The sequence below is a fragment of the Camponotus vicinus genome, unplaced genomic scaffold, assembly GCF_025532165.1.
Source record: "Camponotus vicinus isolate PSW18456_S1 unplaced genomic scaffold, iyCamVici1.0 SCAF_11, whole genome shotgun sequence".
Lineage (NCBI taxonomy): Eukaryota > Metazoa > Arthropoda > Insecta > Hymenoptera > Formicidae > Camponotus > Camponotus vicinus.
This window is the reverse complement of record NW_028141947.1, coordinates 222,358-247,879: the sequence shown is the minus strand read 5'-3', so window position 1 is coordinate 247,879 and position 25,522 is coordinate 222,358. Positions and strand designations below refer to the sequence as shown.

The following is a 25,522-nucleotide window of genomic DNA, read 5'->3' as shown; positions in this document are numbered from 1 at the left end:
AATAGAAAATATTTTTGTTTTTTTTTATTCCTGACAGTTTCATATTGTTTATTACCTATTTAAATTAAAAATTTTAAAATTATTCATATAAATCAGAGCTTTTCCTCGTGATTATCTGCTCATGATTAGTTAGAAAATGATAAAGTGAGATCCCTCGGTATGTTATCGACAACTGTTATTGGTACATTAATTTTTCAGCTGTAGGTATCAAGATAAAATATTAAAGAGTAGTGATCTTGGGAAAATTAACGTGAAAAAGGTTTTCTGATTTAATTGTATTTATTATTCTTGAAGAAAAGATTTATTATCGATATATATAACTGACTGGATAATAAATAAATTAAAATATTCGTGTATCTTCGGAGTGACTAAAGCAGTCGGTAATGTTGTCGTTCTTCAATTACCTCTTCAGTGACAGTCACAGGAATTTATTCCAAGTTGACGATCTTCGTTCATGCCTCTAATAAAATGACAATTTCTCATACTTCTAAATACAATGCAATGTTTATTGTGAATATTGTTATGAAATAAATTTATATCGCAGTGGTTTGTGCATATGTATCTTTAATATATCGATATTTTATATATGTATATATATACATATATATATTTTATTCATATATAAGATTGTATAAAATTTTATCGTCGGTAAAATAGATGCAAGAATCCGCTGTCACCTGTGACGTGCGGAGGGGGAGTGAGGAACGGTGCGACACCCGGGCAGCCACCTGTCGCGCGCATGCGCACTCGCCGCGCCGCGCAGGACACTTCGCCGCTCGCAACGAAACAACAGTCAGTGTGAATCAAAATGGCGAGCGTGACGATGGTCTGTGGGGGCTCGCTGCGCGTTTCGACCGCGCTCGCGTTTCTCTGAACGGGACGCGCGCGATAATGCGATCCACGTGACTCGCAGCGACACTCGCGATCGCGAAATCGAAGGGCTCGTCGCGCATTTTTCAACGCAGTGCGCAAACACATCGACCGGATATATACGTGCGACCAGCAGCAGTCCAGCGCGAGCAGACACCAAACACCCTTCCTGCCTCTCTCTCTCGGACGATCGACGTACGGGGTGACATCGGGCGCCAAATTTCCCTGCGGCTAATCGTAAGTGTCAAGTATCGTTTATCGTTTATCGAGCTGACGGGTTTGGCGAATTTGCTGAATTTGAATTTGCCACGTTTGAACAGCTTCGGCGAGTCTTGCGTCACGGGGTGACTTATTTGCGTTAACACGTTGCCCGCTATCAACGTGACATAAATACGGCCTCGCGCGTGCTTATCGACTCGCTCTTGTGCACGCGGTGAAAAAAGGAGTTCTGCATTAATTCTCTCTTATCTTATGTAAAAACGACGTTGTATTTCGTAGGTTATAGAATTACGCGATTATCCTTGTATTTTGTCCGCGCATAACCATAAATTTTTCCTTCTGTATAAATCGATTATACGAATTATTTGAAAAAAAGTCAGACGAAACTTTTTTCTCCTCGTGTTTTATCGTCTCACAAGTGAAAAGATAGTGATATAAAAATATGTAATTATAATATAATCTATTTTATTTTATTTATTCTATTTTATTTATTCTATTTACTTTATTTTATTGTAATCTTATAATAAAATCTCTAATATCTTGACAAATATCTTAATAAAAAATAAAAATATCTTATAAAAAAAAGGCCTAATGTAAATCAATCTTTAAGTCATGATAGGCGTTGTCAATTTTCTTCGATAACGTAATGATTTAAAAGATATGCCGGACGTGAAAAATAACACTTTTTCCGGTATTTACATTATAAACTTCCGATATCGGATGTTAGAATTATTGTCTCGGTTTTTTATTGAAATTTCATCAAGAAACCAGAAATAACCGAGGTGATTAAATATCCTCCGTAAATATTGAAATTATGATATCTCTCTCTCTCTTTTGGCTCACGTTTGATTACACCAGGATTTCTCTGAAAATTACATCGTCGCGTATTGATTTACCGTTGTCGACCGACTGTTGTACACGTTCGTTAAAAAACATGACACGCGTCGAACACAGCTATCGAGAACTTCCAGAACAGAACACATTCGTATGCATTGCCATCGATATATATACGAAAGATGAATCGCGAGAAACAATACCCCGCTCGTGCATCTCGCCGCACTCTTTCGAAAAATGGGTGTGCTTCTCTTCTTATATATCTTCGATATCGCGATAAAGAGTATTCCATTTTATTGTCTTTATGTGTAAAATAAAAAAAAATCACGTATAATACTAACGTCGTCGATCAATTAAATTATAATGTGATTAAATGTAAATATCAGGTTGTTCGAAATTTCCATATACGACTAATTTGTCATCAATATACCTTATATATATTGATAATTAATATTGACATCACAGATACGTTTATCAAATATATATGTATATTAACAAACTATTCCATACGAGGTTGTATAATTAATAATATACAATTTAATTAACTTTCTTTAAAATACAAAAAATAAAATAATTATATTGCACAAGAAAAAAGAATTATGAATAAAGAGGACTGGGGATTATCTATTGGATATGATATATTTATATATTAATAATATACAATATATAATTTAATTAGCTTTCTTTAAAATACAAAAAGAATAAAATAATTATATCATACAAGAAAAGAGAATTATAAATAAAGAGGACTGACAATTATCTACTGAATATAATGCATTTATACGTTCAGGAGGATTGTTTTTTTTTTTTACTCGTAAAAAAGCTCTTTTATAAGACTTTAAAAATGAAACTTGGATGTGTCTATGCATTACGTTCCACACATCCGACTGAAGAGCATTTTATGTGATGCTGCGCGCTGCGAAAACGAGCGGTTTGCCTAGAGATCGATGCGCGACTGCAATTCAACCTGTCCGTAAAATATTCGCCTCTTGCGAAAGGAAGGACGTCTTGCGATTTATAAGCGAGTAAGAGATGGATATTTGCACGTAAAGTGCAAGCTTTTTAATGGAATTATCGGGATATATTTAATTGTCTCGGTTATTTTCGGCCTTTCATTATAGTTGCAAATGTAAATAGAAAAGCTGATAATAATTAGAGCATCCGATATCGAAACTAAAACTATGTACATATATATTTAGAATTATATTTTTGGCATCGCTTTATATTATATCCGACCACACTTCTCAATCGTTACGATCAAAGAAAATTCAAACTTATCAAACTTAAAGATCGATTCATATTTAACGTTTGAAGTCAAAGTCAACATCGTCGTGTGTCTTTAAATGTCTTTTAGAATCCAATGAAATATCACACGACGGAAGAGAAATGCGTTTCGTTGCGAAATTTGCATTTGGAATATCGTGGATAAATTGTATCTTAAAGAGAGATATTTGCCTTCCCCTCAGTTGAATTCCACCCAGAATTTGCATGAGTCATAGTGCGAAAGGAATTAGAATATTTGCAATTTTTAAATAAAGACGAAACTGTATAATTTACTGTATAATTTACAGTTTTTTTTATTTGTTTGATAAATTCATTTTTTAAATAAAATTTTGAGATTACGTATATAAGTGGAATTTAGAATAACGTAAAGTTTATTAGGAATGTCTAATTACTTAATTTTAAATTGTTAATACTGTTAGTATCAATACATTTAAATCTTTTAACGTAAATTATAAAATTAGGTTAGCTCTGAAAATCCTGAAGGACATCGAAAGAGGACATGTCCTCGGAAACTAGGACATCCGGTCACTTCAATTTTCTACCTTATTTTTGTCCTTATATATATTAATAAAATTGACGTAGACTTTTTCTTTTTAAAATAAACAAAACAATTTCCATAAATGGATTTTTTGACGCAAATCTAAAGGCATTTATAAAACTTGACAAATAGAAAATATTTTTAAAATATTTAAAATATTTTTAAATATTTATATATTATTAATAACATAAAAGAAATTTACAAAATAAGTACACACAAAATAAAAAAAAACATCCTATAAAATATTAATAATATTGTAATAAAAAAATTGTGGCATTATTTATAATAATAATAATAATAATAATTATAATTGTTATTATGTAAAAGTATGAAAATATTGAAAACATATTTTTCGTTTATATTTGGCGATTTTTATATCCGTTGATAGATCGTTTAAAACTGTTTCGTAATCAAGTGGTCCTGTGGCGCAACGGATAACGCGTCTGACTACGGATCAGAAGATTCCAGGTTCGAATCCTGGCAGGATCGATGTATATTTTTTTTTCTATTCCGTTCTACATTTTTGTGACTCATTCCACCTTGACGCACCAGCGCGTATTGTTTATGACGACTACGCAACATAACCGGTTTACGCGATATCCGATCGAGTATTGCGTCGATATAACGTATCGGAAAAAAAAGAGATCAGGTAAAATTGCATAGGGTATACTCCACGTAAGGAAGAAATATTTTCCACCGTCGTTAGTATTGTAATTAGAGCCCCGAGTATCGCAACTATTCGTGCAATTTCTGATTGAACAATTAGTGCTCGCGGAAATTATATGGGGAACGCTTCGGTCTTTCATCGGAGCGAATCTCGATTGTATAAGCGGTGTATTGTTGGTCGTTTCGCATACTATCGATAAACTTACATAAACATGAAAGAGAAAAGACAGTTTCAGGAAAAAATGATTCTCTCGTTCACTTAAAGCTTCCGCTAATTTCATCGAATATCACGCAAGAATAATTTAATTAAAAAAAGAAACGCGTATAGATATCTTGTGGATTCTAATTTTATAATTTGCAATTCGCGATCACGATAAATTCAACGAAAATAAATTAAATAATGAGACATTTCTCTAAATTTATGTTAATTTTCCGAGGATTTTATTTTTGGAACAATCGGAACGCATGTCTAAACTAAGCTCGACCAGGAACCGATTTTTTCCCCAAAACGCCCGCGACGAGTTCTTCGAGGAATGTCCAGAAATAGTCCGCGTTCCAGACGTGCCGACCTGATGCACGTGTCCACTTCCTTTTCCCTTCATGCTCGACGGCGCACCTTCGTGTCGCCGGAGCGTATTTCGAGATAAATTCTTTTATTCGTTTCTTCTTTGAGACTTCCGCGAGATCTCACACTTTGATACTTCGGATAAAGCGTCCCAGAGCGCATTGTTCACTGTGGAATTGTAGTTCCGATGTCTTAACAATTTTTTCTTTTTGAAGACAAGAAAGGAAAACTCTTTTCTTAGAAAAAAAAATAAGCGAGAAGATCGTAATAATTGCAAGAAAATTTAAATATAAATTTGAAGTGGTGAGTGGCAAAATAGTTGCCAGATGAGAGAGAACGATCCGATATTTTCCTGTGCTCGAGAAATGCTTACACAATTAACAAAAATGCAATCAATAAATATGAATACAATACGATAAATATAACTATAAATGTAAGAGAGACTCGTTCGTCGGGGAGGATGATTATGCAAATATAATAATAGGAATGTTTATTTAAAAAATATTTATTTATTTAATATTTTCATTTCACAATAATATAAAAAAAATCAATTCGCAAATCAATTATTTATCGTGAAATCTAGTGTACGTATATATTACAGATGATATCAATATAAAATTTCTTTCCAAAATAAATCCTCTCTATTAGTTTTCGACTATATATATTTTTAATTATACCACGATATTGAGAGAAATACCTCAAGTTATAATTATGTCTTTATCTATGTGCTTTCTCCATATTTGATATGCAACTTTCTTTGATGTTTTCGTTATGTTAAATTTATATTAAATTTATCTTTCTGTATTAATCTCAATCTGAATTATTTAAATAATATATGGATACTTTCACACTTTAGGAAGTTACAATACATGATATTATGTGTAAAAAGCATCCAAAACTTTATAGAAATTAATGATTTAATTCAATAAACTCAGAAATTATAAAATTATAATTTAAAAATTAAAATTTTAATTTAAGTATAATTTAAAATTAATTTAAAATTACAATTTAAGTATAAAATGTTTCTATTGTGAGATAATTTTTGAATCACTGTCGAAAATTTGATCTTATTTCGTATTTCATGGAACGTTGCTTAAGATTGTAATATTTGTGTGCCGTAATTGTTCGCTCAGCTGTTCCTCTAACTTCACCCGCGTTCTCCCTCAGGCTTCCGCCGAGGGTCGTGAATTTCCGCACAGGAAGTCCCTATTTCCTTTGAGCGACGTGCGAAACTAGAATGAAGTTTGCATTTTATTTTCGTAACATCTGCTCGCGTTTGCGAAGAATGGACCGTGGACCATGTCGTTTTAGAATTGTACCGATCTTCGGTTGAAGAACCTTTGATTGTTTCCACAAAAGATAGTTAACAATAAGTGAAAGGATTCTCTTCCCGGTTCTCGTCGGCTCATTTTCTTACGTGAACTTACCGATTGCATTGCGTAAAATAATTTTTTCCTATACAAAGTAGAAAACGAGTATGTGTAAAGAAGTTTCGTGAGATATTTTCCCGTCTCGAGGAACCTCTAAAATCTATTGTTGTAGACAAATAAAAATCGGAATGTAATATCTGAACGAAAAAAAATATGAAAAAAAATTCTATATTATGTAAGACTTTCGTAAAATTAATATTCGGGATTTTCGTGCAGGCATTTTACACAAGATCCGGCGATGTTATCTAGACTCGCCGACAAGCGGGGTTTCTTTTCGGTAGCGTTATCGTCAGATGGACGCGTTCAAAGGAAGAGGAAATTCCTCTCTCTCCCTCGGTTCTTCTCGATTATCGCGGCTTTTCTTCCCGCGCAATGAAGAGTGAAACAATCAGCCACTCTCTTTCTCATAGCACATCTTTGCTCTCGTATCATTTCGAAATATCTCAACGTAAAGGCTTTATCTAACAGTAAGTTGCATAATATTCTACGTGTTGGAACATGCGTGATGCATCAGCGATGTTCGTTGATGAAAACACCTGTGCGTTCTATAGATCACATTGTTGATTAAAAGATACCCATCACGAGCTTCGTGATGCCACGTGACCTAGAGACGTAGCTAGTAATCCTATTAAATAGGTGATTCCCTCCATCTATCTCTGTCTTTCATCTATTCAAACCTGACCGATTTGATTTTTATCTGCACGCATAGGTGCGTGTGGACAATTTTCTGACTGTCGCAAATTATTTCATTTACTGCACGATTCTCGTTACATTTTTTCGTTAAGGTATTTTAAGGACATCTCTCTCGACACGTGTAAAAATAATAATTCTAGATTGATTGCGCGATTAGTATTTTAAAATATAAATATCTCATAAATTCTAATATAGGAATATTTAATTTTGATTACATTTTATAAGAAACAAATATGGAAAAGGCAATAGAGATGAAATTTAAATTTAAAAGCAAATTCGTTTGAAGCTCGCACAGGAATGAATTGTTTTCTTTTTGTTAAGGAAAATTCAAATATTTTATATAATGCTAAAATAATATGTTTTGAAAATATAACAATATCTGGGAATAAAATAAAAATGTCATTGTATGAATAAAAATAAACTAAAATGTAATTTTCGCACACAAAATTCAATCCTTTTCAAATGAGCGACAATTGTCATAATTTTCGTAGAACTACTCTTTTGATGTTTTTCACAACAATTGCAACCAATTTTATCCATTCACATCGACATAAAAAAACTTTACAATAGTTTCAACGTTTTTAAAAACCCGACTTTAACATTCAATAATTAATAATTTCTTAGAAGAAAATTATATATAAAAATATATAAAATTGTATAAAAATATAAATGACGTATAAATAATTATATACAGTTTTAATTATAATTTATCGATGAAAGCAAATAAAATTTTTGCCAAAAAGGCAGTCATAATTTCCACTTTTCATCCTTTTATTTCCTTCGTGTAATAATATTATTTATGATAAAACGGCTTCAAGTTTTCGCTTCTTATCGATCGTACTTAATTATATTATTTGACGAGCAAATTGCTGCATATGCATGAGACGCTATTGCAACGAGAAACTGCAATTTTTTTCTCTTTGAAACGCGTAGTGACGTATGTAGTACATGTCGCAGAGAGTCGCGCTAATTGCGACAGCGGGTCTTTACAGTGGCATGATGCCACTTAACGAACCTTCGCACCTTCGTGCACGTGACCATCCGTGTGACCCTCTGCGCGCATGCGCGAATATCCTGCCTTTCTTATGTCCTTTTACAGATTCAACGTAGGTTTTTTTTCAGCTTTATTAGATAAATCGCACTTTTGTACAAAGGTACCTTTTATATCTCTTTACCTGTTGAAATCTGTTATTTTAGCATTGATAAAGAAACGAATTCGAGAATGCAATATAAGAGTGCGATATAAAGTTAATAATTGTTATAATTGTTATAAAGCTCACTATTTTTGGACAATTTATAATGCACGATAAAATTCGAGATAGAATTCTATTTATAATTTTGTACAGAAAATTGAAGAAGTAAAAATAAATAAAATTCATATAAAAATAAAATTCACGCTTATACAAAATATACATCAAAATATTCACGTATACATTAAAATATATATCGCATCTGTAAAATTATAAATTGAATTTTTTTCTCAAATTTTGTAGGGAATTAGATCATCGCCAGTTTAAAAATAAAACACGAACAAGAAGAGTGAAATAATATTGACTATAATTGCGTGTCGTTGCATCTAGTTATAATTATTCAAAACGATTCGAATATATCACATTCTCTTACTTTAAATTATCTCGAACTATTTTGCACCGGAATATATTGCAGAAATTACTTTAAAAGCTGCATCGTAGCCATTAATTAGTGAAGTTATGTAATATTGCTATCTGGAAATTATTGTACGCAAACTTTTCATCGATAGTTTGCTCCGGAAAGTGTTTTCATTAAACTGATTAAAATGCACGTCAGAGAGGGGATCGAATCGAAACGGTGCAGGCAAGAATCTTGAAGAGGTATCAATTTCGACGTGTCACCTTCGATGTCGTTGACACATTCTTTTTGCATACTTATAATTAGATCGTACGCGACGCGGGCTTACAATAAATGGCTGCGAAAGCGAATCTTTACTTTCGCTAGTTTTGCAACAACGCATGCGTGACTTGGTGCAGCTGCAGCACGAGCTTTCGCGCTCTTTCTCCCTCTGTTTCTCAGGAATAATGCATACACGCATTATAACTTATTATCTCCCGTGAAGGTAGAAATTCGCAGTGCAGTAAATTATATATATACTCAACATTTTGCAGTTTCTCTACGCGAGTCTAACGAAACTGTTCCTGCTTCTTCGGTCGCGTGTCGAAATGACGAGCTATATAAAACTGATGCGTCAGTTATAATGTCATGTTTAAACGTCCGTTAAGTAATGCGACGATTTTTTATTGCACACGAGCTGTATCGTCATTAACGAATAAAATGTTTACGTATACTAGCTAGATACTCATTGTTCTAATCAAGAGAATTGATATATTATTTAATTTTTATTTAGCTTTTTAATGTAAATAAAATAGCTTTTTAATGTAAATAAATGTTTTTTTCATCTGTAAATATTCAAACAAAAAATTCAACAAATATGTTAATTAAAAAGATATTTAAGAAAAGCTATATTAAATAGTTATTAATTCTTTTGATTAGAATTTAACATATAATAATTTAATAATTTTAATAAATAAATTAATTAATTAATTAAAATTATTAAATTATTATATGTTAAATTCGAATCAAAAGAATTAATAATTATTTAATATAGCTTTTCTTAAATATCTTTTTAATTAACATATTTGTTGAATTTTTTGTTTGAATATTTACAGACGAAAAAAACATTTATTTACATTAAAAAGCTATTTTATTTACATTAAATCTTTTCTTAAATAAGTAATATTTTCTTAAATAATCTTTAATATTTCTTAAATAATCTTTTAATATTTTCTTAAATAATCTTTCTTTTTAATTAACATATTTGTTGAATTTTTTGTTTGAATATTTACAGACGAAAAAAACATTTATTTACATTAAAGCTTTTCTTAAATATCTTTTTAATTAACATACTTGTTGAATTTTTTGTTTGAATATTTACAGACGAAAAAAACATTTTACATATTTTTAAATTGTTATGATCTAAAACACATTCAATTATTTTTTTTAATGTCTGACTTTTAATAAGCATGTACAATGATGTTCAAACAGCGTACATATGGACAATGTTTCCGCGATAAGAACCACATTTGGAATAAATTGACATCGGAATTGCTTTTCATACTCCCCAGGCGACAAGATATCTATATAAAAATACGTTTTTATCGCATCTATTAAGCGTCCATCTATTAGCATACCATCTATTATCATACCTGAATAAGCCGAAATAAATATATCGCAATTAGTACGCTTTGTAAAACAATAAACTGAAACAAACTGAACAAGATATTTAACGAAAGTTTAGAGAGAAACTACAGTTCATCATTTCATCATTTTATTGTGATTGAAATACTGAACATGATATTTCCATTTAATGTACGTATGATCATTAATGTAAATTACAGGCCGAGTAAAATAAAGATAGAGGCTTCTATTAATACATTAACTAGGATGCATTTACCATATAAAAGCGACATAATCGATATGGAAGCATGTCAAAGGGAATGATGCGTGTCATAATACATCGCTAGCTCATTCCGCACTTAGTACCAATTAAGCCAGTGTAATTAATTGTACATTCGCTGGAATATGAGCTAGTAGCTAGTAATCCTCTAAATCAATTTATAGGCTGAGCGATGGATTAGATTAGATTAGATTAGCAGCCCACGTATATTACAATTACATACAAATGCAATTGCGCATCGATATTATTCACGCAATTCGAATGTCGCCGTGAAAAGTTGATGAAATTAATATTTAGAAAGAAAAGGGAGAATCATATATACATATGTGTTGCATGAGATTAGCGTAGATTTCTGAGTTTCTCTTTCACGGAATCGAATGTAATTGCTATCGAATGAACTCATCCGAGAACTTTCGATCATAAATGAAGAGATTTTATCTTTCTTTCTTTCACGGGTAATCCGAGTTTAATCTACCGCAGAAGCATCTCCGATGTATAAAATCCTTGATAAATTTCGCAAAGAGTACTATTAAAATTGATTCGTCCTACTCATTCTCTATTATCGTCCACGTTTGTAATTTTTATATAAAGCTTTTCTCTTGAATATATAATTATCATAAACTTAAAGAAAAACACGTGAATGTAAAACACTTTAAAATAGATTTAAAATGCCATAAATTTTAAATATATCTTTTAAAACATACGATAATCTTGATAGATATTTTTAAAAATAGACAGAATAAAAGGAAATCTGCTCTTCTTAAAATAGATTTTCCAAAAGCGTTAATACTTTTCGCAATATTGAACGGAAGTATTGATATTGCTGTCGAAGTGAAAGTGTCAATCGAGTGTCAAAAGACGAGATGAGGCGAGACATCGATGAAATACTATTTTTCTCGTATTTTTTTGCGAGGATAGAAATGCAAAGAGAGCGACACCGATTGTCTGACGCTCTCAGGGAACTGCAACAGCAAAAAAGTGCCTGTGGAAGACAATAGGGGCTTTAAGAAGAATGTTTGCTGGATGAAAGAAATTCTGTTACGAAGAATAGGTCAGACCGTCTGAAAATCTACCTCGTGTACGATGGAAACCTCTCTTGCGCCCGGAAAGATTTTCATCGTAATATTCCTCGATTGTTATACTGATGACAATTTCTTGGCAAATTATAATAATAAGCAAGTTGCGTGACATGCAACGATTACAAATCTTTATGGAATTTCGGCGCACAAGGTTGAATTTTTAATAGATATGAATAAATAATGTTTTTATTTAATTAAATTGCGATTAAATAATATCTGTTGTTCAACAATCAACAATCTTCCACTATATTTTTCACATATAATCGATTGAGTAGTGAAAAAATAACATTTATAATAGTTAGTAATATATCATAATTTATTTGCTAATTTTTCAGATACAAATCGTCATTTGATTTAGCAGTTTTGTGGATTTAGAATCGCGAATTTTACACCTCTGTCTCACGCTTTTACTTCACATGCGATTTACTTCACTTACGATTGCGAAAGTTGTGAGGAATAGTAAATCTACATTTAATAGATTTGATTAACCGTATCTAAAAGGTGCTCGATAAAAAATCGCAAATTGTAACGACGTTTAATTTGAAAAAAGAATATTCGCGCTTATACCGTGTAATATATAATTATCAATAAATTATATTGATAAAGAAATATTCGTAGAGAATTTTTTTGTCATATAAAACTTACGACTAAGGATATTTTCAACACTTGTGTATTTAAATGTAACATTTATTATGCATCTATTTATTATTCCAATTCTAAATCATCTTATCATTTTAATAATTATAATTAATTAACATCTGTCAACTTTCTTCTCAAATGTTATAAAGTAGTCTATGAAAGATTTGCATAACTATCATTGACAAGCATGAAATTATAATCGCGTTAAATTTTTTTCCTTCTCTTTGGTTAAATATTTCTTCGAAAAATTTGCAGACTTTTAAGAGTCTTAACGTGCTATTTACTTTAGTGACATGGTTTTAATACATTTCCTAATGGACTTTAAATCGCGTTTTCGCCTATTTAACTGCTGAGGTTCTCACGCGCGATATACTTTTATGTAAGATTAATTGGACAAAAAAGAGCGATTTCACGTCGTGTTCTACAATTGGGACCGTGTTATTCCGAAATACGGTGAAACTTCTCCGGAAGAAATCAGATTACGATCAAAGTATGCATGTATGTGCGAAAGTTTATATCGCGAATATGATATCGAAGACGATCGAGCTGCACAGCGGCTGCTGCTTTTGAATTTACTTCCAAAGATTGACATTCCTTTAATACGTGATTTTTCGTTTTTTGTTCAAGTGCATAGCATTATGCAATTATTTTCCTTTTGACTGAATTTTAAATTCAGACTTCCTTTTGCGAGCCTCATTTATTCAAATTAACGCTCTTGAAGAGGATATTATTTAATTGAATTGTGTGATTAAATCTGTACAAATAAATACAAGAAGATTGAAGGCAGTTTCCTCTCATCTTATCACAGAATACTAAGCCTTATTTACTCAAGTTATGCTCTTCAAGAGCTTAAAATTGTGATTGAAAAGAAACAACATTTAATTCTTTTATAATTATTAGATTTAATCATATGCAATTTTAAATATTTTCATATTTTTTTCTGGATTTGCTACAAAATAATAAATTTGAAAAAATTTAGAGATCAAAAATTAATTATTTAAAATGAATTATTTACAATTAATTTACCAGTTGTGTATAAATAATCAAGTTGAATCGATTCAACTATTTACTTCGCGATATCTTCATTATATTTTTTTTCTATATTTGCTGAGTTTTATAATTTACACATTGTAAATATTATAAACGGTCGCATCATACATAATATATAACATGCTTGTTCTTTATCGTTCTGGCGACGTGCACCGACAAAAAAAGATTGTGATAAAAAGTTTTTCGCGCAGCTGCAGCAGAGAAACACCATCCAATGAGAAAACATAAATGTAAAATCGTTATCGGACGTGCATGCTATGCTTGGCTTTTTGAATTGGAACGACTGGTGAACACAATTTATAGAAAAAAGCAATTTTAGATACCAAGAGAAGAAAAATCGATTAAATTCTTCTCTAATAAAGACAAACGAGCAATAATTGGAAAACAAAGCATAATAAATGATGAGAGATTAGGAGAAGCTATCATCGGCCGCTGAAATTCCTTCGCAGCTCGCTTTATTAAACAGTGACTGAAAACGAAGGCCGAGTAATCAGTTCATGGTCTATTTGCTTCGCATAGTCTTCTCGATAATTTGCTTTTGCACTAGGTACGCGGCGACAAATTGCGATTCATTTTGCAGTCCTCATTAGTTGCACTTCTCTAATCCGATCGATTCAGCCATATTTCTCTTCTCGATACCATTTTGCTCGACAAAATGTAACTCGCCAATCTTTGCGGTCTGATGAGTTATGATTGCGCAAGAAGCGCAGTATATTTTTTTTCTCGGTTCGCTGCGTTGTAATAAGAAGAGATGTCTTGCGTAAAGTATCTCTTTCGCATATGTATTGTTCATGTTTTCAAATAATATTATATTTAATAAAAGAGAAATCAACTTTAGTAGTGTAGTTGGAAACTGTGTAAAAATAACAAAAATCATATGGCTTCTTAATCAAAAGTTTTTTATTTTATTTAAGTTTTAATTTAAGTTTTATTTAAGTTTTAATTTAATCTGAAGTGAAATATTAGAATTTATTTATTAATTCTAAATTAATTTATTTATTAATTTAATAATATTATTTAAATTTTAGAATTAATTAATTTATTAATTTAATTATATTATTTAAATTTTAGAATTTATTAATTCTTTTCGAAAATATTGATTCTTTCTGAAAAATATCCTGTTTATAAATACTCCGATTAGATCTTTAATGTAACTGAATTCCAGTATCATTAAATTCAACTCGGGTTAACCTTCGGTTGAGGTAAACATGGAAAGTGAATCAAGTGAGTCAAAGAAATCAGTTTCCACTTAATGCTGTTTTTATCGCGGTCTTTCCGGAGATTGTATGATCAAGAGGCAAAATACGCATTTCCGTCATGCTTCAGCGATTGTATCCTATCGCGCACTTCTACTACTTTTTATCGAATGTTTTACAAATTTGAAGATGGAAAGCAACGGACTTGAATCGTGAAACTTTCGTGTCATACCTAGTTTTATATTTATAAGAAAAATAATTTTTTAATATCATTTTGATAAGATTAATTTTATTTTAAGAATTCAATTACACATAATTGTCAAAGTGACGTTAAAGGTGTTATATCTCTCTTAAATACACACACTTCATATGCGACAATGACAAAGTCAAGGTTTGCGCGAAAAGATTGCAATTTAACAAGTTGATCACGATTACGTGACTCGACACTGTAATTCGATGGCATGATATCATCATAGACAATAAATTACATTGTAATTTCTCAGCGACGTGAGAAATAAACTTGGTAACGATCCTTGTAAAGCCGCAGAAAATGATGGTCGCATGAAAGATCGCAGTCTTGAATAACGCTAGAAAACGATAGAAAAGTTGGAAATTCTATCGAATTGTGCCGCTAATTTACGTATATTAAACGCGTATGCGCTTCAGAGAACTTATATGAGGCGGTTGTTGAACTCGAATTATACGTTGTTGCGTGAACCGCGAAACGACCAATTTTTTTTACGAGCTTTCACAAAGAGTATATAATGTAGTATGCAAAAAATACAAGTGAATTTATTAAATCAATTATCTCTTTGGTCTGAAAATTAAATGGAACGAAACGTAAAATAAATATAAAATGAACGACTTTTTCGTGAATTCACTCCGCAGTTTGCAGTCTTATAGTTATGTCAATTGCATTTTAAATATTTTTTTCGAATTGAGTTTCTGAACTCTTATAATATTATAATATCATAAATAATTTAAATTCTGTCAAAATAGACTTTGTTAAAAGTGCTTTGAAAAATGATGAGATTTTTAAAATTCGTAATTTTTCTGATTAAATTTGGATTTCGATAATGAAAATGACGAGATGATTTAATCTTCTAATATACGTCAATATAATTTATATATATAATCTATAGGAAAGATTTTTTTTTAATATTTATTGTAATAAATTTGTTTTGATGTAATAAAAAATTTAACTTGATACTTTCTCTCGAATATATATGCAGCATAATTATGTATATATTTCCTGACTTGAGAAAGCAGTTTTATTCATATGTAATTATCTCTCTTGAAATGGATTTTCTATCGATCATGACCTTAGTCTCACAACGTCGGACATTTAGACGCAATTATCACCGTTAATACAAGCAACAATTATAAGTACGTTAACGGCACATTTATAATTGGGCGCATTTTGCATCCTATTTTCTTTCTTCTCGCCCTAAAAACGAAGTAGGACGAGGTTTAACACGCGGAAGTTGCATCATGTGCAATGCATTTTTTTATCCGCTTGTACTTGACGCGCAATTTCATACTTTGCGGCCATCATTTGCGGGATCGTATTTACGAAGCGTAAATGTTGTGCTTACGCGTTCTAATTCGTTTCGTATATAACGAATTAACAAGTAGGTGCACCAGCGACCCGAGCATAGTATAATGCTGCTTATTCATGTTTATCTTTTTTTAATCTCGAAACGAAATGGAACGCGGCGTAATGCCGCTAGAATCGCGTAAATGTGTTAATTAAATCAAATCTTAAGAAGTTGGACGAATCAGCTACGTCAAAAATTATTCTAATATATTTTGAGATTCATAAGTTTGACATTGCGCAAAATACTGTTAGCCTTTTAAAACTAATAATTAATTTGTGCGAATTAAAGTAAAGATTTGCCCTGTAAAATTATTTTAATTGAAATTATTATTTTAATTGAAATTATTATTTTAATTGAAATTTTTATTTTAATTTGTATTTCAATCGCACTGCAAAATTTTCATGTATGTATAATCATTATAAAAACGTTAATTCGATATAAGATATTTACAATTTTGAGAGAGATGAAATTATATTTCTAATTCTACGGAGCAAATTTTTATTTCACAATTTAATTATTAATTTATGTTTTAAAAGGCTAAAAGCGCTTTATGCAATGTCAAATTCATGAATCTCGAAATGTATTAAATTTATTAACTTTTTAACGTAGTTGATCCGTTCAATTCCTCCTTAATCCGCGTAAATTTATCAAGGCATCAGCGTAAACCGAACGTGTCTTATTTATAAAGATCAGCGGCCCATAACAGCATCATCGCTCCGCGTTGCGATTATCGCTAATTTGTGAAGGAAATCATGCTTTTGCGAGATATATCAGAAATATATCGAAGAATATATTTATATCATCTCCACATGTCAAAATGATTTCAAAACACAAATTCCATCGAAATCATATTTAACGTTATGCAAATATCGAACGTCGACTAAAAAAAAAAAAGAAAAATTAAATAAGTATTTTGAAACATTTTTAAAAGTTTTATGCAAGTAATTTTAATTCATATAATTTTTTTAAAGCCTTTATATTTGAAAAGTTTCCTTTATTCTCCCACTTTTTGAAAACATTGTAAAATTTATCTAGCCACGTCCCTGAGCTTCATTCCGGACGCGTTACGATATGCGAGATCGCGAGCGTTTCCGGTCCATGAATGAAGTCACACCGATGTGTGCGAAGGGTGCATTGTCAACGAGGTGAATCTTTTGTCGCGTAGAAAAGAGGAGCGGCTTTTGTTCCGGTGTCTTTATTAAGCCTGAATTACCAGTGGGAAAAAATGCGACGTTCTTCGAGGCTCTTCGCTCTTCTTCCGGTTCTATCACCGAGCGACGTATCCGCGCAAAGGTGCGACTGGTTATATATGCTCGGAGGAGCATGACCGGCTTGACTAACTGTACACATGTGTCTCGCATGCTCCTTAATTTTGTAATCACTTTGGTCAAAGAAGGCTCGCGTTTGCGTAGCCTCTAGACAGCAAGATATCCGCGGTAAACATTTTTAATGCTAGGACATTCGCACGAGAATTATCTGAAATTTTTAAATTAAGAATTTGTTATATATTTTCATTTATTTTTATATTTATCACACTTATAAAAAGGTAATTAAGATGTCTAATTTCTAAAATAACTAAATTTATTTTTTCTAAGTTTGAGAAATTCGCGACTTCTATTAATAAGGTATTTATATCGAAATCGTAAAATTAAAAAAAGAGATTTAATTGTTTTTCAATCTAGACATCGCAATCGTTCTCATTTATATTTATCTATAAATTAGTTTATTTGGAATAATTTTCTCTTCTTTGTATTAATTTTAAAAGAGAGAGAGAGGGAGAGATTTTAGAAATTTATTAAGATAAAATGTGAAATAAGATACATATTTTATTTTATATTTATTGAAATGTGGACGAAAGAGATAAGATACATGAATATCGCATTGGAAGATAGAATTTTTATAAACTGAATCCATTTATTTTATCGTTGCGTGTGCGAAAGAAATGAAAATGCATGAAAATAGAACGCCTGCAGCGTGCGTTTGGCTTGAAAACCTTTTGCGTTTAAAACAGCACCTGACGTACAAAGAAGAATAGCAATAATTTATACACGACATTAACAATTATCTTCATAAGAATTGTCTCCAACTTTTTAACTTTCTCTAGACACACGTACAATTGTTCTTTCGAAAGTTTAAAGTCATAATTACAGACTTATGTCTAATATTAAAAATTAAAAGGTTTAAAACATTCGAGTGCACATGTGTTGAAGTATAAATAACAAATAATAATATCTCTTAAAGATCAATTTCAGGTGAATTTTCTATGTATTTTCTGAGATGAATTTTCTATCTATATTTATTTTGATAGAATTTTTGCTTGCGACTTCTATTGAACAAATCTCTCTTTCGTCGGGCAATAAAATTGAAAAGTCACGACGATCGATCCTTAAGTAATGCTATGAAATACAATTCGCGTCACGTCGTGAGTTGCAACTGGTTGCAGTCAACAGAGCATGGCCGTGGCACTGTATATTGTTGTTCAACGTGTCGCTTCTGTCCAACATTTTGCGCCGCACGAGACCTCGATGCACAAATAGACACACGAATGTTGCATCTTTAATTTAAAATTACTGCAGATCATTAATATTTTATAAATAAATTATTATAAATATTACATTTGATAATATTTTTCTGTATTGAGAAAATTTATATTGCATTATTTGTAAACATTTTTTGCCAAAGGATTTTATAATATAGCTCTTCCAACAAAAAATAATTTTAATATTTATTCTCAAAGAATTTCCATTATATACAGTCTTCATTTTAAAAAGATACAATTAGGATAAAAAGATACAATTTAATCAGGAACTCAAGTCTACTTAAGATTTTTTCTTTTAATGCTATATTTTTACCGGGATCACTTTGCATGCAATTACAGACGTGTTTCAAGTTTATCAGACCGGACACGCCGTCAGGCTCGCTTTTAATGCTATAGATGCTAGTCATATAAGCACTTAAGATTGCGTACAAGTAGCTGCATTGGCCGAACTAATGCACGTATGCGATTTATATAACAACTAATAATAAATATTCATTTTGATGCCCGATGCTCCTCCTCCTCTCAGGTTGTTAGGATCGTTGATTCACATGTACTCGCGAAAAGTTCATGCAGTTTATTATGCACACTTTATGTGGCATTCTCGCACTTGGATCCGTGACATTTTAACCGGCACTCCCGAATTCCGCAATTGCAAGGCAATATATCGTCTCGCGCGGAGATCGCATTTGGATTCGATAACTTCGATCAAGAGTTATACACCCGAAGCGGAAAGAGAGCGGAAATCGATGGATGGGATCGACGCGAATCGTATTCTCCCAGACTCTTGTCTCGAAGCACACATGTATCTTCTAAATGTAAGGAAAAAGGAGGCCATAAAATATCTCAGCTCTCTATTTTACATATGAAGACACGATATGGTGACACCATATGGTGCATGAGACGAGACGGAAACTAAAAGATCTCACTCTGCCCTTATCGGGCAGATTTTACTGATTTAAAGCAAATTATTTGAAGCCATAATTTAATTTCATTATATTTTCTTATATTTTAATTTTATTATATATTTTTATATATTATATATTTTATTATATTTTAATTACAATTTTTTTATAATATAATTTTGTAATACAATGTATAAAAAAAAATTTAGCAAAATTTAAAACAATTTTATTTTATTTAATCTTATTTTATATAGCAAAAATCGAAATATCGTAAAGATAATTATTCACGACACTAAAAATCGACGCACTAAACTGACATACACTCAATATATTAAAAATGCTCTCTACAATTATTATCCAATTAATATCCAATACTGTAAAATCATTGGGTACTTAGCTTTCCCTTCAAGATAAACCTTCTTAATACTAAACTAACTATTAAACTTTCCTATCATCAAGATGCACATGTTGGAAAAGGATTATATTATATAATTTTGTAGTATGTGTGTGTAATATAATATATAATTTATTTGTGTGATAAGTGAGGGATTATATATTTTTCTCATTTTAACATAATTGATAAATATAAAAGAGAAAATTAAAAATAAATATTCGCGCGCAAATTATAATATTCGAGAATATAATTAGATCTGTCATTCATTAACATGATATATTTCGGTGGAATAATTCTCGAGATAAACAATAATATTTTACATTATTTTATCATAAGAAAATGAGCGTTGAAACACACACATACACACATTTAAATAAACGAAAAATTCAAAACTTAAAGATAAAATACTAAATAAAATATATTTAACTACTAGGTAAAATATATTGAATTCTAGCTGAGTTATATTTAGAAAAACAATTATCTATGCTAGAATTCTAGCAAAACAATTATTAATTCATAATTTCTATTTCTGTAGTTTTTATTTCTTGAATCTTGAAATAATAAATTTCTACTTGGGAAATAAATAAATCATATGAGTTAAAAAGCTATCGCGATATAATTACTTATCGATTATCGAAAGTCATTAATTAATTGTAATAATCATAGCGACTTATCACTGGGATTTTTCGTTAATTAATCATTCGATCCTGCAATCTTACTACACGATTTCAATTCGAGTAAAAAATTAAATTTGATGAGTGAAAAATTTAATATGTCAAAGTATTTGATTCCACGCATTATTAGAAAAATAATTATTATTCGTAAAAATCAATAAAATAATTTATATCAATTTTTATCTCTCTCGCGACTTTATTCGTTGCAATAATAAATGTATAAATTGAATAAAGAAAAACGTACTTTAATAAAAGTTTATTAACGTAATAAACGGGTACAGCGTTTATCGAAAATTGATTAATCGTTAATTATAATGATCATAGCGAATTATTCTACTTGTCGTGATTGTGTTTTGAAAAAGAATTCGGCAATGTACAAAGCGTTTCGCAATAGCATCTTCTCATTCGAGTCGCACCGCTTGTATGACAAGACAATCACCTGTCTTAACAATATGTCAAGAAAAATGATAGCCAAATATTGTGTGATAATTAATTTATAAAATATTCAATATTTTATAATAAAAGTTTAGTTTGAATATTTTCTGTAGCTTCTAGTATTTATAATTTAATTCAATAATTTAATTCATTAATTTTATTCATTAATTTTATTCAAATTAATTTCGTTAAATGGGTCAACATTGCATATATATAATGTTTATTTAAAAAATATAATTTATCTTACGATTAGTTTAATCAAACTATTTATGTAGGTTAATTTAATATTACTATTTTACCTCAAATTTTTTTATATTTCGAAATACATTTCTTTTTTTTAATTTAGGATTTTTTAATTATAACTATTAAATAATATATGTCATAAGGAAATAAATAGCTCGTTTTATAATATTCTAGTAGTTTTATAAATTCGATATCTTATCGGGAATTTTTTATGATTTTATCGAGTCATTCGTCATTTCGCAATCATTGTATACCTATAATCAGGAGTCTTAAAATTCCTCTCGTCGCAATGACTCATAGATCTCATGATTGAGCAATACTGATTGCCAGATTACTCACTGTAGTTTTATCCCTCTCTTTAATGAAGAGACCAACAGTAACCATTCGGTCGTTCATTCGAGTCTAAATACCATTTGAATATACTTGAATTAATTATATGATGTGATGATCATTCTCGCGTTTGTTGATTTATTTTATATAAAGATGCATTCGTGTTTCCAGATACATCCAGATGACGCGATGACGCTACATTGGTGGATGCATTGGTTCTGGGTTACCGCGCAATTTCTTGGTGAGTCATCATATCAGGTTTTTTGTCGAACATAATAAACTTATTAAAATGCAAGTAATCTTGCTTTTTTTTTCTTAGTAATTATCTTCCGTTAGCTTTCAAGTAGAATATAATGAAAGATAGAAGAATGTCTTTTGTTTTAATTATATATCTATTATATTTTATGTAATCATATAATTTCAATTATTAAGATTTAATTATGATTAATTATAATATTTCACTTTTAAAATTTCATAGATGAAATTGTTATAATTTCTCAGCATTCTCGATAATTTAGAATCCCAATTTAGACTCGCAAAATTTCATAGATAGCACGATAATTTCTATTCGAAATGTCATAATTTTCCTTTGATGGCAGTTATTCTCGGAAGTCCCTTGCCCTCCAGCACGTCGGATCCCATCAATCAACAGTCTCAATCATCCTCGAGAACGACATCTCCATCGATCGAGACGGAACATATCTATCGCTCATCGAAGTCACCGAGACCGAGTTTTCGCATCGCCAAGGCCATTGGTCTTTATCCGCAGACGAATACGGCCGTGGTGGCCGACAGGCAACCCGTCACCACCGTCGCTTCGTCGTTATTGGAATCGCGCGGAAGTACCGGTCCCGGGACGACTGGTCACGAGGACATCGACGAGTCGAGCTTCCGCGGGAACATCTCCGGCGTTTTGCCGCTCGGTGTAACGACACCGGCGCAGCGCATCATCGAGAGGATCAGGAACCCGACCACGAAGAAGGACAGTAAGATCACTTGGATTCTAACGACGAGCAAGTCGTCTGGTAGATCCAAGTACGATCGGGAGGAGAGGTACAATCAGTCGAGCGGCGCCGGCAGAAACGTCAGCTTCGACGAGGTCGAAGATCTCACCGTGTTACCTCTTCAAGAGGAGATGACCAAGATCGATCTGTCGCTAAACAGGACGAGATCTTCTCCCATAACGTCCTTATCCGCGGCCGGTGCTGCCGGTAACGTCGCGATCAGGATGTTCAATCGATCCGAAGACGAGAGCGAGATTGACGAGGAGGTGGCCCAGACGCAGCACTTTGCCACAGCGGCGTCTATCCTTGAAGGTGAATTCTTTGGGAGAATTGTAACATACAAAGCGAGTAAATGAGAGAATAATTTCGCGGGCAATTAGCAACCATGACGTTGCGCGAGAGAAAGATTAGCGTTGTATTTTAATTCACATTGATTTTCACGACGCCTCTTCATTGGCCTCCTTTCTCATATTTGCTAATTCTGCTCCACTTTTCATTTTAAACCTAATTCATCATTTTATTCGTCGCACGATATAAACCAACCAGATGCAAGATTGTTGTATTTTTAGTTAACATTTAATGAATACGAAAAACAGATATTTTGAAAATCATAATTGAAAAAAAAACAACAAATGTGCAGTTGGCGTGAGCGAACCCACTCGTCTGAGCAGAGCAAGGGATACCTTCACGCAACACTTCCAGAGGGAACAAATGCAGGGAGACAATCGATCTTCCGATTATACCGATAAAGCGGAGCAGCAAAGTTCAGGGACATCCGCCGCGGGTATAGCCACTATAACGGGCAGTTGTTTAGCGACCGTCGCTCTACTCAGTACAATGGGTAGTCTTGGATTTATTATATACAGGTAGTAAAAATCCTCTCTAATGTGCTTTTAATTACGCTCATTAAATATCTGAATTTGCGTGTAATGCGTTGATTTGTTTCGCTCTCTTTTCAGGCGCAAGTACTTGAATCCTCCGCAAACATTAAACAGTGATAAATGCAGTAATCCCGATAGTTCCGGTTATATCGACGATTCCACCATTCGCGTTAGTATCATCATATATAAGTATATAGATAATTCTTCTAGTGTTTCTAGTAAAAATAATTTATTGAAACGCACGTCATGTATCCTTAAATAAGTTTAAAGGATGCATTTATAATGTCATAATTCTAAAATTCTAAAAATTTTATTTCACTAGATAAAAGTAATACAATTTTCGGATCTGTTAAAAAATATATCTTTTATTTTCATAGGATAACTCGGAGGAAATGTACAGTCTGGATAATGATTCGTTCCTAAATTCGCTGGAAGCGATGACAATACAGAATTACTGGACGGACAGTGTAAAGCATACGAAACTATGACAAAAGAAGATAACCCATCCTGGCAGGAGAATCGAAACGTTCAGCATTTCCGATGGTGAAGCGCACGAGCAAATCTCTCTGCTCGAGCAATAGTACTTACACTAGTCCGTGTGTATTCTGGTTATTGCGCGAAAAGTTTTGTCGAGTATATGCAGCGCAAGTTTACGAGAATCGTTAATTAGTCTCAATGGGCTGCATCAGGGAGGATAAGCTATCTTGAACGTTACCATTGTGTACGTAAGAAAGTAGATCAAAAATTTGCGTAAGCATTGATTTACATCACTTCTTCATCGTCCTTATATTTTTCTACGACGCATGCGATCGGCAAAGTCGCAAGCTTAAGCGGCAAGTGGCGCAATTATTCCTCTCAAATATTTCCATTAACGATATATAGTGCAATAAATAAACAAAAATCGATGTACTTTATATTATTAAATTAATACAATAACTCTCCTCTATTCTGTCTAGAAAAGTAAGAGTACAAATAAGACTATATTAGTCCATAGCTAGAATTTTCGTTAAATTAAAAAGGAAATAAATAATTTAATAAGGATATTGAAGAGAAAAAGAGGGAGAGAGAAAAAGAGAATATAATATATTCTTAGGAGTACAATTATAGTATTATATATATTATAGTACAATATACTCTTCCAATTATGCGAATTGGAACCAGTATATATAATTATATATATGTATAATATTGTACTTACCAATGTCTTTTTAACCTTGGATTACAGATGTCTTCTACAGTTTCACTTAAAAATTCCATTACGATTATAGTGATTAGCTCGGCCATATTATTATTAAATATTTTCGAAAATTGGATTTACGGAAGATCGGACCAAATCGTACGTAGATCTAGCTTTATGCCTTTACGACATATCCAACAGGAATATTGATTCCGTTGTTTTCCATTATGAATCTAACTTATAGCTATGTACATATGTATTGTTGTAACGTTTTATGTATAAATGTCTGTGGCGTTGCGTCTCACGCAAGGCGCGATTAATTTTAAGTAGCTTTAGCACATTTAGCCAGATATATTTCTATACATTCGCGAAAAGGAAGGAAAGACAGAAAATACATTGTGATAGATAGTAGGGTTTAAATAAGTGTAAAATTATTATCCGGTTCGTTTATGATAACGGTTGTGAATAAAACACGTGTATTATAGATTAACTGCCGCCGTCCCATTTCTTTATTCGTAGGCTTTATTTGCAAGTGTATTCGATTGTTTCAATTAATAATCATCGCAATTTTTAAGAGTTTTTAGATGTAAAATTGCTTTTTTATTTTAAATTAATACGTGCATAATATAAGCATAATTTTTACCTACAAAAATTGTTCAAATCCAAAAAAAATGTTCAGATATTACAATAAATTTAAATTATAGATTTATAACCATGGATGTTAATTCGCTCTTCGATTATCATTCTTTGCGGCGGTATTTAAAAACTAATCGTCAAACAGATGTTGATCAT

General features: G+C 31.6%; 1 protein-coding gene and 1 non-coding gene across 2 annotated transcripts; both read left to right on the top strand.

Annotated features, from left to right (window-relative positions):
• Nucleotides 1–785: 785 nt before the first annotated feature.
• Nucleotides 786–25,373, top strand: LOC145962316 (uncharacterized). The gene is made up of 6 exons (XM_083083310.1): nucleotides 786–1,107; nucleotides 21,840–21,909; nucleotides 22,268–22,984; nucleotides 23,313–23,538; nucleotides 23,632–23,722; nucleotides 23,931–25,373. The coding sequence occupies exons 2-6, from the start codon at nucleotides 21,858–21,860 to the stop codon at nucleotides 24,039–24,041; spliced, it is 1,197 nt and encodes a 398-aa protein (XP_082939436.1). The 5' UTR covers nucleotides 786–1,107; nucleotides 21,840–21,857; the 3' UTR covers nucleotides 24,042–25,373.
• Nucleotides 4,162–4,234, top strand: Trnar-acg (transfer RNA arginine (anticodon ACG)). Its single transcript has one exon. It is a non-coding gene; the product is annotated as a tRNA-Arg (tRNA).
• Nucleotides 25,374–25,522: the final 149 nt, after the last annotated feature.

What these genes read in the sequence shown, in the direction of transcription:
- LOC145962316 (XM_083083310.1), top strand. Translation starts at nt 21,858, where the DNA reads ATGACGCTACATTGGTGGATGCATTGGTTCTGGGTTACCGCGCAATTT. An exon ending in AGCGGCGTCTATCCTTGAAG is followed by an intron (nt 22,985 to 23,312) that starts GTGAATTCTTTG and finishes ACAAATGTGCAG; the next exon opens with TTGGCGTGAGCGAACCCACT. An exon ending in TCGACGATTCCACCATTCGC is followed by an intron (nt 23,723 to 23,930) that starts GTTAGTATCATC and finishes TTATTTTCATAG; the next exon opens with GATAACTCGGAGGAAATGTA.